Raw genomic sequence first — 12,138 nt, 5'->3', positions numbered from 1 at the left:
CAAGAATGTATAACGGAATTTTTGGAAATATTTCTATAGGTAGGCTCTGTAAGGAAGAGGGGGGGGGGGGGGTCGATTATAAAATACCCCCCACCTTCCTTGGCACTCCTCCGGGAATGATCAATAAAGGAATCTCACTAAAATCCGGAAAGAAATCCCGTGGAAAATCCTAGGAGAAATCCTTGAAGAAGGAATCGAGTAAGAAATTCCGGGTCAATCCTTCATGGAATGCCGGAAGAAATTTCTGGATACCCGGGAGAAATTTCTAATGGAATTCCAAAAGAACATCCTGAAAAAATATCTGACAAAACTCTGGTGGGATTCCTAAAGTAGTCGCAGGAGAAATCCCTTAAGGAAACCTGGAGAATCTCGAGAAAATACCGAAATAAATTCCTGAAAGGAACCCGGTAGAATTCAAAAAAGAAATCCTGGGAGGCATGCTGGGAGGTATCTCTGGGAAAATTACCGAGTAATCCTTGGTGGAAAATCAAGGGACAATTTCAAAGAAATCTTTTAATGTATCCGGTGAGGAATTAAATAAAACTCCCAAGTGGTATCGATGGGAGAATGCCTGAGAAAGTCCCTAAAAGAATTATTAAGGGTTTCTTGAAAAAATATCGAGAGGAATCTTTTTGGGAACACCCAAAGGAACCCTTGAAAGAATCCCGCGGTGTGATTCACGGAAGAGTTCTCAGAAGGAGACTTGAACGGAATCCAGGAAGAATTTTGAGTGGAATATCGGAAGGAATTCCAAGAGCAACCCTGGGACGAATCACTACAAGATTGCGGGAAGGAGTTACAACTTCATTATCACTTTTTTAGAAGTGCAAAAGTCAAGTGTTTCTAAATGTTAACCATTGTTTCAAGGATCTACAAGATGAAACCTTGTAGAAATATCTTGGGATTTCTCCTGGAGGAGAATTCCATGGATTATCGGTATGAATTGTGTATTTTTTTCGACATATTTTTTTACACTAACATTTTATACCTTTTAATGGACTGAGACATTATCAAATCAAACCGAATTATCGAATTCTACAGCACCAACTGTGTGGAAATTTTTAACTAGAGGTCCTTCAAACAGAAGGTTCACACCAATATGTACAACTCCGCCGAAGACACCAACATTAAATTTAAAAAAAAAATGTTAGGATATCAGGAAAACAAATTCACTTCACAGTTGAAATTTGACTCGTGAATCGCGACAATATGCAGTCTTTGCAGAAACGTTTTCGCCACCTAATGAGCTAATTTTAAAAGTAACTATTCTCTACGTATGAAGTATGGATCTTATGTAAAACTTCACCGAATTCATTATACTGAAATACTGTGTAATTTTCAAGATGTTAACTTCAGAAGTACTATCCTAAAAATAAGACACTGAGGCATATGTATTGATTGTTGATGCAGTACTATCTTAAAAGCATAGGCACCAACTTAGGAGGGCATGCATGATTTGTCTCCCTATATTGGACGATTTTTAAATGTTCTCATACAAAAAATCAGAAACATACAGAGTTTGATAAAACCCCAACCCCCGCCCACCCCAATAAATTGGTCAAATGCGTACCTATTTAGTAGTTTAGTTCATACTTGTGACAGGTAGTGCGTACCAATATAAACTGCTAATTTATTAAAACATTAGTAGTTTTGTTTGTGAAACAGGAACTAAATTGATTTCAATTTTGATTAGATCATCTTTAAAGTATTCCACTAGTTTTTTTTCCAAATTTTAAAATATTTGGTAGGTTTTTTTTTAAATTTATGGAAGATAATATTTTAGCCATTTGTGGATTCCGGCTCTTTATTTGATATTTTGGAGGTCTTTCTCAGCATTTGAGTTCAAAACTATTGTTTCCTACTCTCTCGACGTTTCGGCCGACGGGTTTTGTTTTTTTTTCGCATGGGTCATAGTGCCTCTCATTTCCCATAAGTGGCATTGTTAATACATTTATGTTCCACAATTGTTCTCTGTTTTCAAGTGCAAGTGCGTGTATTTCGGAAAGTGCTAAGGATTACTATTTGTACGTGAGTAACAACAGAATTGCAAACATATTGCTTAATAAGCAGATTTTTAGTTCCTCACTCGGTTGCTAATGGTTACCTATAAGGAAGAACAAAAAAGTGTGCAGTGTGTGGAATAACAAAGCCAAACTTGCATACAAGTTATGCTACCGCCTGTATAAACAGTGAGGTTGTGCAATTGAAAAAGTGTTTAGTGATACTGGTGGTGTAAACAAAATCAACATCACCCTTATAGTTCGAACTGATTGTTTGGGTTACCGGTTTCGATACGGCTAAAACCTATATAATCAACCTAACGGCCGAGCGTCATTTAATTTGCTTGGCCTTTATGCTTCACAAATCATCCGAAAGTGAGCAAGACTTGATGAGTGAGTTGAGATTAGAATAAGTGAGAACAACACACTCACAACGGTGGCGATGCTCGTATACGCCGCAAACAGAGCAATAATGCAGTTTTGGGGGAGACTGGGGATAAAAGCTTCCTACAAAATAAATTAATTAATTAATAAATAAAACAAAAAAAACTCATTTGTCCATAATTTGCTGTAGTGAATGTAGTAAATTTAAAAACAAGTAATTGACATATTTTGATTATTATTTTTATCATTATCATATTATTTTTCTTTTTTTTTTTTTTCTTTTATTGGTATATATTTCTCTTTTTATATTGATTTTGTATACTTACTTTTCCTTTGTATTTTAGTGTTAAATCTCCTTAAAGCTTTTATCGTACAATTGTCCCCTTCTTTATATGTTCTAGCAAACAACATGAGTGGAATGAAGATGGAAATTGAAAGAGAAAGGGAAGAAGATGATTTGCAACTTGAAAGCAAATCTATCGACAACCTTTCCGTTTCGTCTTCAATCTTAAACACCGATAACGATGGCGCTGATAACGATGATTACTACGACGACGACGACGACTATGAAGACGGAATCAATGTGACCTTGTTATCATCTCCGCCATCAACACTGGTCTCCCAAAAGTCTGGAGGGCATTCAAATGCCCCCTCACGTGAAACTAAGGAGACAACTCGTATAAAACTAAGTGGAGCGGCTCAAAAACGCTTCAAAAAGCTAGTAGAGAGTGGACATAGCCGACAGGAAGCTCGTCGCTTGGCAGTGATTCCACCTTCACCCAAGGATTCAGCAAAACGTCAAAGAAACGTGGATTTGAATGGATCAAGTACAAGCGGGAATCCTACACCCGCTAAAATTGCGCGTAACAACGGGGGTGCTCATAAACCCCAGGTGAAAAGCAGCTCTGTGCAACATCGGATTGATGCGGTTCGTTCAAAACTCCCAATACCTCAAAAAGGGACTGAGGGAAGGATCAACCCATCATACCGGGATGTTGCAAACTATGTGAAGCTGGGGGTGCTCTCAAAAGGATACCCCAAAATAGAGCTCTCAACAGACCAATTGACTGCCATTCAAAAGGAAATATTGATGAAGGTGGCAGGACAACGAAAAGAGTCACTCAAGCCAAAGTTTGGCAATTGTGTGCTCAAATCTGGCTATTTAATCATAGTCTGCAAAAATCCAGAAACAGCAGACTGGTTAAAAGGCATTATTCCTTCTATAACTCCCTGGGCAGGGGCAGAACTTTTGGCGGTGGATGAAAAAGACATTCCTCGTCCGGAAATACTTATTGGCTTTTTCCCATGGAGTGCAGAAGATAGCAACGACAAAATTCTCACTCTTTTGGAAAGCCAGAACGAAGGGTTGGCTGTTGATGCGTGGAGGATACTCCAACGCAGCATAAAAAACCAACACGTAGAACTAGTTTTTACTGTTGATGGAGGGTCATTGAACTCCATAATAAAAAACTGCTTCAACTTAGACTTCAAATTTGGATATGCCAGCTTAAGGAAAAAATACCAAAAGAAGAACGAAGAAGATGGTAGTGAAAGACCAGAGCGAAAGGATGATTGTGGTCCTCTAAAGACCCACAAAAGCACTGGTGATAGCAAGATGATCGTAGATCAAATTGAACAAATCCCAGGTCCGAGTGGTGTTAAGAGCACGAAAACAAACATCAAAAACTCTGGCCACACTACAAGTACAGTCGACGGTTTGAAGAATAATAACACGTCGACAAATAAAGAAATAGCACTAGGATACAGAAACCTGAAAATCCAAGGAGCAAAAAAATCAAATAAAGGGAACCGTGTAACCAACGTTGGGGCAGAGTTAAATCCCCAGGAAAGCGGTGAAAAAACCCAAATTCAACAGTAAACAAATAAAATTCGTACAAGTGAACCTTCACCATGCAAAGGGAGCAACTGCCATACTTTGTAAAAGGTTCACGGAGAGCAAACTGGATGTTGCTTTCATCCAGGAGCCATGGGCGAATAATAGTAGGATACTTGGTATTCCTACAAATTGTGGTAAGTTGATTTACGATGAAGCGCAGGCAGTACCGAGAACTGCATTTTTAGTAAGTGGAAAGGTAAAAATAATTCCAATTACAGAATTCATAACAAAGGACATCGTCGCAGTAGTGTTGGAGGTGCCAACAACTCACGGGAAAACTGAAATGTGTGTTGCATCAGCATATTTTCCAGGAGACCTGGGAGAAGTTCCACCACCAGAAGTCGCGGCGTTTGTCAAGTACTGCAAAACGCAAAATAAAGCATTTATAATTGGATGCGACGCAAACGCTCATCATACTGTATGGGCCAGTAAGGACATCAATAGCAGAGGTGAGTGCCTTCTTGAATATATTACAGATAATGAAATAGATATATGCAATAGAGGTGACGTCCCAACATTTATAAATGCAATTCGAGAGGAAGTTCTCGACTTAACACTGTGTAGTCCAACTATCTCAGATAAAATCAAAAATTGGCATGTATCAGACGAAATATCTTTGTCTGATCACAAGCAGATATTATTTGAATATGAGGCTGGTCAACAACTCATACAAACCATTACAGATCCCAGGAAAACAAACTGGGAGTTGTATAATACACAGCTAGCGGAAAAAGTAAACACGTTAGCAATTAATACAAATACTCGTGAAGAACTCGAAGAGAGTTCTAAACAACTTTCGAATATAATTAGATATGCTTTTAATCAAAGTTGCGCCACTAAGGAACGGTCTACAAGTAGAGATGTGCCGTGGTGGAACAACAAGTTACAGAAACTTCGTAAAAAGACCAGAAAGCTTTTCAACTGGGCTAAGCGAACACAACAGTGGGATCAGTACAAAGAATCCCTCACTTCCTACAATAAAGAAATAAGGAGATCAAAAAGGGTACACTGGAGGCATACGTGTGAAAACATTGAAAATACTCCTGCGACCGCAAGGTTGCAAAAAATCCTTGCTAAAGATCATTCCAATGGTTTAGGAACATTGAAGAAAGAAGATGGTTCTTTCACTACTTCGGCTAATGAAACATTGGAGTTGATGATGAAGACGCACTTTCCTTGTTCTATTATCAATTCAAATGATGACCAAAGTACATCTGCATCAGGGACTGGTAGCTGTGAAACCAGGACTAATAATCATAATGCAATAAATGATTCAACTGTGTTAGAAAGGTCCAGGACAGATGCCTGCACTTTGGCCAAACAAACTTTTACTGAAAAGAAAGTGGAATGGGCGATTAGCACCTTTGATCCCTTCAAATCTCCTGGTAGGGACGGAATTTATCCTGTACTACTGCAGAAGGGAAAGGCGATATTAATACCCATTTTAACGGAACTATTTCAAGCAAGTTTATCATTACGCTATATTCCAGAAGAGTGGCGACAAGTTAGGGTTACTTTCATCCCGAAGGCTAATAAAAAGGATAGGACATCACCAAAATCCTTCAGGCCGATTAGCTTATCGTCAGTCTTACTAAAAACGATGGAAAAAATTATCGATGAGCATATTAAATCATCATATACAGCCAAAGTTCCTTTAAGCAAATTTCAGTTTGCGTATCAGGAAGGCAAATCATCAGTAACAGCACTACATGCAGTTGTTACAAAATTAGAAAGGTCTTTGGAATCAAAAGAAATTTCACTTGCAGCTTTCCTTGACATTGAAGGAGCATTTGACAATTCATCTCATAATTCAATGATATCTGCAATGAGGAAACGTAACTTCGACAATTGCATTATTGATTGGATTAGCGAGATGTTATCAAACAGAGAAATATCGGCAAACCTTGGAAGCTCTTCCATTAGTGTCAGAGCAGTAAAAGGGTGTCCACAGGGAGGCGTGCTATCACCTCTATTGTGGTCATTAATAGTTGATGATCTTCTCAAAAATTTGGAATCTCAAGGATTCGAGGTAATTGGCTTCGCTGATGATATAGTCATACTAGTTCGTGGTAAATATGATTCTATCATCACCTGCAGAATGCAAAGTGCTTTAAATTTAGTCTCTTTGTGGTGTAGTAGGGAAGGGCTAAATATAAACCCTTCTAAAACTACTATTGTGCCATTTACACGAAAGAGAAACTACTCGATTGGAACTTTAAGATTGAAAGGAACAATTTTGGAACTTTCAGATACGGTCAAATACCTAGGTGTATTACTTGACAGCAAACTCAACTGGAATAATCATTTGGAGTATGCAATTAAAAAAGCGACAAATGCTCTATGGATAAGTAAAAGAACTTTTGGTAGGCAATGGGGACTAAAGCCAAAAATGATCCGATGGATTTATTTGGCAATTGTAAGACCCAGGATTACCTACGCTTCGTTGGTATGGTGGCCTAAGACTAGGGAAAAAGGTGCACAAAAAAAGCTAGAAAAGCTACAGAGATTAGCAACTTTTTCAATTACTGGTGCAATGAGGAGTACGCCGTCGAAAGCACTCGATGCTTTGCTTCACTTGCTTCCATTACATCAATTCGTGCAATTAGAAGCTGAAAAGAGTGCTCTAAGGATTGAAAGATCTGTGAACCTCTTTGCAGGTGATCTTATAGGTCATCTCAGCATCTTAAGAAAAATTTAATGTTAATCCCTTGATACTGAATAATGAAGATTGGATGGCGAAAAAATACAACTTCAATCGTTCATATCAAGTGATTAACGTTGAACGTGAATTATGGGGATCGGGTGGTCCGAACCTTCGATCCGGATCAATAGTTTTCTATACAGATGGTTCAAGATTGAACGATCAAGTTGGAGCAGGAGTGACTGGCCCGGGTGTAGATTTATCGATTCCGATGGGCAAGTGGCCAACTGTTTTCCAAGCGGAAATTCAAGCAATTCTGGAATGTGTTGTTATTTGCTTGCGCAGAAATTACAGGCATTCAAATATTTGTATTATGTCGGACAGTCAAGCAGCCCTGAATGCTCTAAATTCGGCGACATGTACATCTAAACATGTTTGGGAATGTGTCCAATCACTTCAAAAAATGTCTTGTCGTAATCAAGTCAATCTATACTGGGTTCCTGGTCACTGCGGAATTGAAGGTAACGAAAGAGCAGATATGTTAGCTAGGCTCGGATCGTCACACCAATTTATAGGACCAGAACCTTTTTGCGGGCTTTCTACTGCATCTCTTAAAATGGAGCTGAAGGTATGGGAATTATCAAAAGTGGATGCCAATTGGAAAAACACTTCAATAGCGAGGCAGGCGAAACGTTTCATTGATCCGAATGTAAAAATGACTCGCAAAATATTGGAACTCTCCAAGAAAGATATTAGTATGTATACTGGTCTTATGACAGGTCATTGTCCGAGTCAATATCATTTGAAGCTAATCGGAAAACTTCAAAATGATCTGTGTCGTTTTTGTAACACAGAAAAGGAAGACTCAGAACATTTGTTATGCCATTGTCCGGCAATTTTTAATCAAAGAATTAGGTTCTTCGATAAGGGGCTACTTGAACCCTTTGAAATCTGGAGAACAAATCCTAGTACGGTATTGCACTTCATCCGATGTGTAGTACAGTGCTGGGGAAATGCTTTATGTCAAGTGATGACGACCACTCCCAATAGTGGTACGTTATCCAGACAAAGCTAAACAAAAATGGGGAATATGTCACAATAGATCAAAACAATGGTCGCAGTGATGCTAATACCCAACACGGAATAAAAAAAAAAAAAAAAAATGTTCTCTACTTAAAGACTGAGAAAAGTTTATACAAACTTTAAATGGATAGTGAACCGTTTGAATTTTAACGGATTAAGTTGCAAATTGAACTACAGTGACCTCACAATTTATGAATCGGCAAAAATGACCACAATTTATGGATCACTCCATTTGATCAACATGATGATTCATAAATAGTGTACAAAAATTAAGGTAATTCATCGGTGTGGGGTCACTGTTGTCCATCATGGTGTGGTGTGCGAAGAGCGGTTTTTCCATACAGCTTGAATCACACTACTGATTAGTTTTGAGAACCCAAGTAACAAAATTAATTTTATAATGCTTTTGAAGTATTCTTCAACACCTGTTCTTTAAAACCATGCATAAACCAAATTGCTCTACAACACGACATCAACTCAACCATAAACCCGCCATAAGATCAAAGAGGCCCATCCTAAGATGCTCTTGGAGAGTTGTTTTTAAATTTCTCTTAATACTTGTTGTACTTCCCAAGTTGTCCTCAAGGCGAATTGCTCTCTCCTTGTAGAATTCTTCAAGTGCACGATAAAACGATAATAAATTTGTCAGTGTGCAGCTTTTATGTCGACAGAAAAGTTTGGTGAATTAAATTGAAATTAAAAACACAATGAAAATGACACATTATTGTAATCGGGATTAATTTATTACACAAATTGGAAATATTTCCGGGATGTAGCAAGGATGCCAAATGCCAAGCAAAATTCGTCTTATATATGTTGCAAGATACTTCCAAAAATGGCAACGCGCTTCCATTATAACGCACTAATAAAATATTTAAAAATATAATTCCTGGTCATGCGAACATTGCTCATGAGTTTTCTCAACATGGCTTCCATTGAAATCTAGGCCGGTGGTCGGTCCATCATCGATGGTTTTAATCAACATCACCATAAGATCGTCTTAAATTTCTTTCAACTCATGCCAGAGCTAAAAGCATAACTCAAGAATACTAGGATTTATAACGTTCTCAATGCAGCCTGGTTGGCCTCCATCAAGAACGTCTTAAATTTATTTCATCTTATGCAAGGGTAAGAAGTATTACTCAAGAGTACTCAGGTTTATAACGTTCTTGATGTAGGTTTATGCAAACTCCGCCGAGAACGTCATAAATCATGTACATGTATAAATTGTAAACAAACAATAAATTATCGCACCGCGGTGGATTTTGTGAACTTCGTTGCCAACCAGGCAGACCTTTTTCGGGAACCGGCCATGGTGCAGCGCCTTATTCCTCCGGTCAGCATTTCCAACAGGTAAGTGGTGTCGCAGGTCGATTATTTGACTCCCGATTACAAGGGAATCGACGTCCTGGATGACCAAATCAACCTCATTTCGGATGCTGCAACCGGAGGAACTTGGCACTGCACCGCGTCGCGGTTGGGTTTCCGGATAGGTGTTCTTGATTGGCAGCAATAATGGAATGATGAGAATCAAAATCTGATGCTTGAGTTTTTTCTCGTATTTTTCATGAACGAAACTGTTCTCATGCGAGAACAGTTGCTCTTGATCAAGAACGGATGATTGAAGATAACCACAAGAACCTTATAAAACTGAAAATAAGTTCAACAGTTCTTGTTGTGTTTATGGTTTTATGAACTGAACCTCAAGTATTCTTGGAGGTGTTTTTAAAACCACATATTGATGAAGAATAGCTATGCTCAGCTGAAACTCCGATAAGATCAACTAGAATATGCAATGTTCCGATAAAACTATCATAAAAACAAATAAAACCAAATAGAATTAGGATTGTTACTTGAGCACCAGTTAGTGTGGAAATTTCCAACTAGAGATCATTAAATGATAAATGATAAAATTTTTAATAGAATGTGCGTGCACACCCTTATGAATAACTCCACTCAGGACACCAGAGAACAAGAACGATTGTTGCCTATTCTCCCGAAGTTTCGGTCTTCCGTAAGCCAATGCCACGTCTAAACATTGGCATGTCATTTCATTATCTGAGAAAGCTGTCTGAAATGTTTAAGTTTATTCAAAAACTGGATTAATTTTTGATTTTCCTTGAAAATATCCCTTTAAACCTGATCAGCCTATTGTCGAAAATTCTGAATGGTTCACTTCTTACTTCTTTCTACATGATGCCATAACACTCCAGTTCAATATACAGCTAAATTTGTTAACATTTGAGCTGTGCTATACTCATTTGAAGTTCGTATTTGAATTTATTTGGGAAAACATTGTATTTTTCTTGTGAGATGATCTTAATTTATTCATCGGTTTGGAGTGATGATGTCTTGCGTGTGCCTATAAATTTCGACAAAAACTTCAAAGCGATCAGACGCGCGTAAGTTTTGAAACCGTATGTCCAATTCAAACATTTAAAGAATAGCAACAAATTTCGTTGTTTCGGTGGAAAAGGAGTGTGATATAACTTATCCCATAAGCGACTTGTCACTTTAAAATCTTTCACCAAGTTTTTCGGCACATCCAAGGCCTCAGTCACATTTATCGGAAATATGATTGAAGGTAAGTAATCTCCCGTCACGAGAAAAGTTCATACAAACATCAAATGGATATAACACCCTTCGAATTTTAACGGATTTAGCTGCAAATTTACCAGTGCATCATGGTGTAAAAGGAAATGACAAGTGTGATTTTTCCATACTAGCTTGAGTCACACTACTGATTAGCTCTGAGAATTCGCTATGAAGGTTACTGAGCCACTTGGGCAGTGACTGGTATTTTAAGCACTTCTTCGCTATAACTCAGTCAATTCCAAACCAATTGACTTGAAATATCTCGCCGCGTTCCAAAAAATGTGTCAATTGGTTCAACATTTACTGAGTATTAATCGGAACACTGCCCGAAATAAAATCCCTGTCGAGATGGCTTGAGTAAATAATAAGAGGAAAAAATTGTTACATCCGCATAAAAATTCTATGACATTATTGCACTTGAGGTAAAAATCGGTTTATTCATTAATATCATTTTTAATTTTAAAGCTTTATTTGAGCTTTAGATGATGATTAGAATATTATTACTCGCATTGACAAAATACCATGCGACTCCACCAATCTTCCTAACCATGTCCATTATTCAGGTCTCTACTATCCCACAATACTAACCATGTTTTCCTGGTGTTGATGTAAACTTCACAGAAGCACAAAACAATAGACACTAGTGTGTAAAATCACTGCCAACTAAATGCACCTGGTTGCGCTTCCTAACCGCTCTTACTGCACAAACTTCACACTCTCAATAAAAACCGTAGCACCGAATGTTCCGAAAAATGCTCGTCGTCCGCGCGGAGGTTTCTATCGCGATGGTTTCGACGCGACCCAAAAACACCGACTGAAGCGGTTGATGGTCTCGATTCTGGCTGATCCGACGAAAATCCCAAAACTCGTTCCGCCAAGTCGCGATCCACACTCGATTCTGATTCTGGTAATGCACTATACACACACGGGCCGGGTTGGATTTTCTCCAATTGAGGGACTATAATCCGAGCGACGATGATTATTACAGATGACGACGACGGTTCGCAATACTTGCACGGTGCAGAAGATTTTGTATATTTGATTGTGAGTTTTTTTTTCACGCGCACCAAAAAAAACGAAATGATGGTGTCTTTCTGCTCGATGATGGTTTTCCACGATGGGTGTATTCACATTTAGGCGCGGATCGGCGCACGTCTGCCTTTTTATTAAAATCCGTTATTCCGTCTTTCGGGTGCTGTTTTCCTTGTTGTTTTCCTTTCGCTGCTTGCGTGCTGGTGTGTAATGACGAATAGTGGTCAGTGAGTGATATTTTCCGGTAGACATTAAACAGAATAATATCAGAATTTTTCAATCATTTCTTATAGGGTGACAATGGGTATTATCGGCAGGTTTGTTCTCTTCGTCATGGGGGGTTTTTGTCAGCCAAATGGCCTGAAACTAGGCCACATAATTCAGCTTAGTTGGGAAGGATTTGAGACCAACTCTGAGTTCAATAGGTTTCAAAAAACCCCTTAAGACGAAGAGAACAAAACGGCCGAGAATAGGTAATTTCCCCTATACACCCGATTATATTTGCA

The 12,138-nt window shown here is 38.4% G+C and overlaps 1 protein-coding gene across 1 annotated transcript in view; it reads right to left on the bottom strand.

Annotated features, from left to right (window-relative positions):
* LOC109407754 (troponin C) overlaps nucleotides 1-11,731 on the bottom strand; it is a 38,824-nt gene extending 27,093 nt beyond the window's left edge. Inside the window, exon 1 of the mRNA XM_019680926.3 lies at nucleotides 11,189-11,731. Coding sequence (XP_019536471.3) covers nucleotides 11,189-11,191 — 3 coding nt within the window. The 5' untranslated portion in view covers nucleotides 11,192-11,731. The remainder of the gene's footprint in view (nucleotides 1-11,188) is intronic.
* Nucleotides 11,732-12,138: the final 407 nt, after the last annotated feature.

Source organism: Aedes albopictus, chromosome 2 (assembly GCF_035046485.1).
Source record: "Aedes albopictus strain Foshan chromosome 2, AalbF5, whole genome shotgun sequence".
NCBI lineage: Eukaryota > Metazoa > Arthropoda > Insecta > Diptera > Culicidae > Aedes > Aedes albopictus.
Note: the sequence above shows the minus strand (reverse complement) of the source record. Positions and strands in the feature narration are given on the sequence as shown.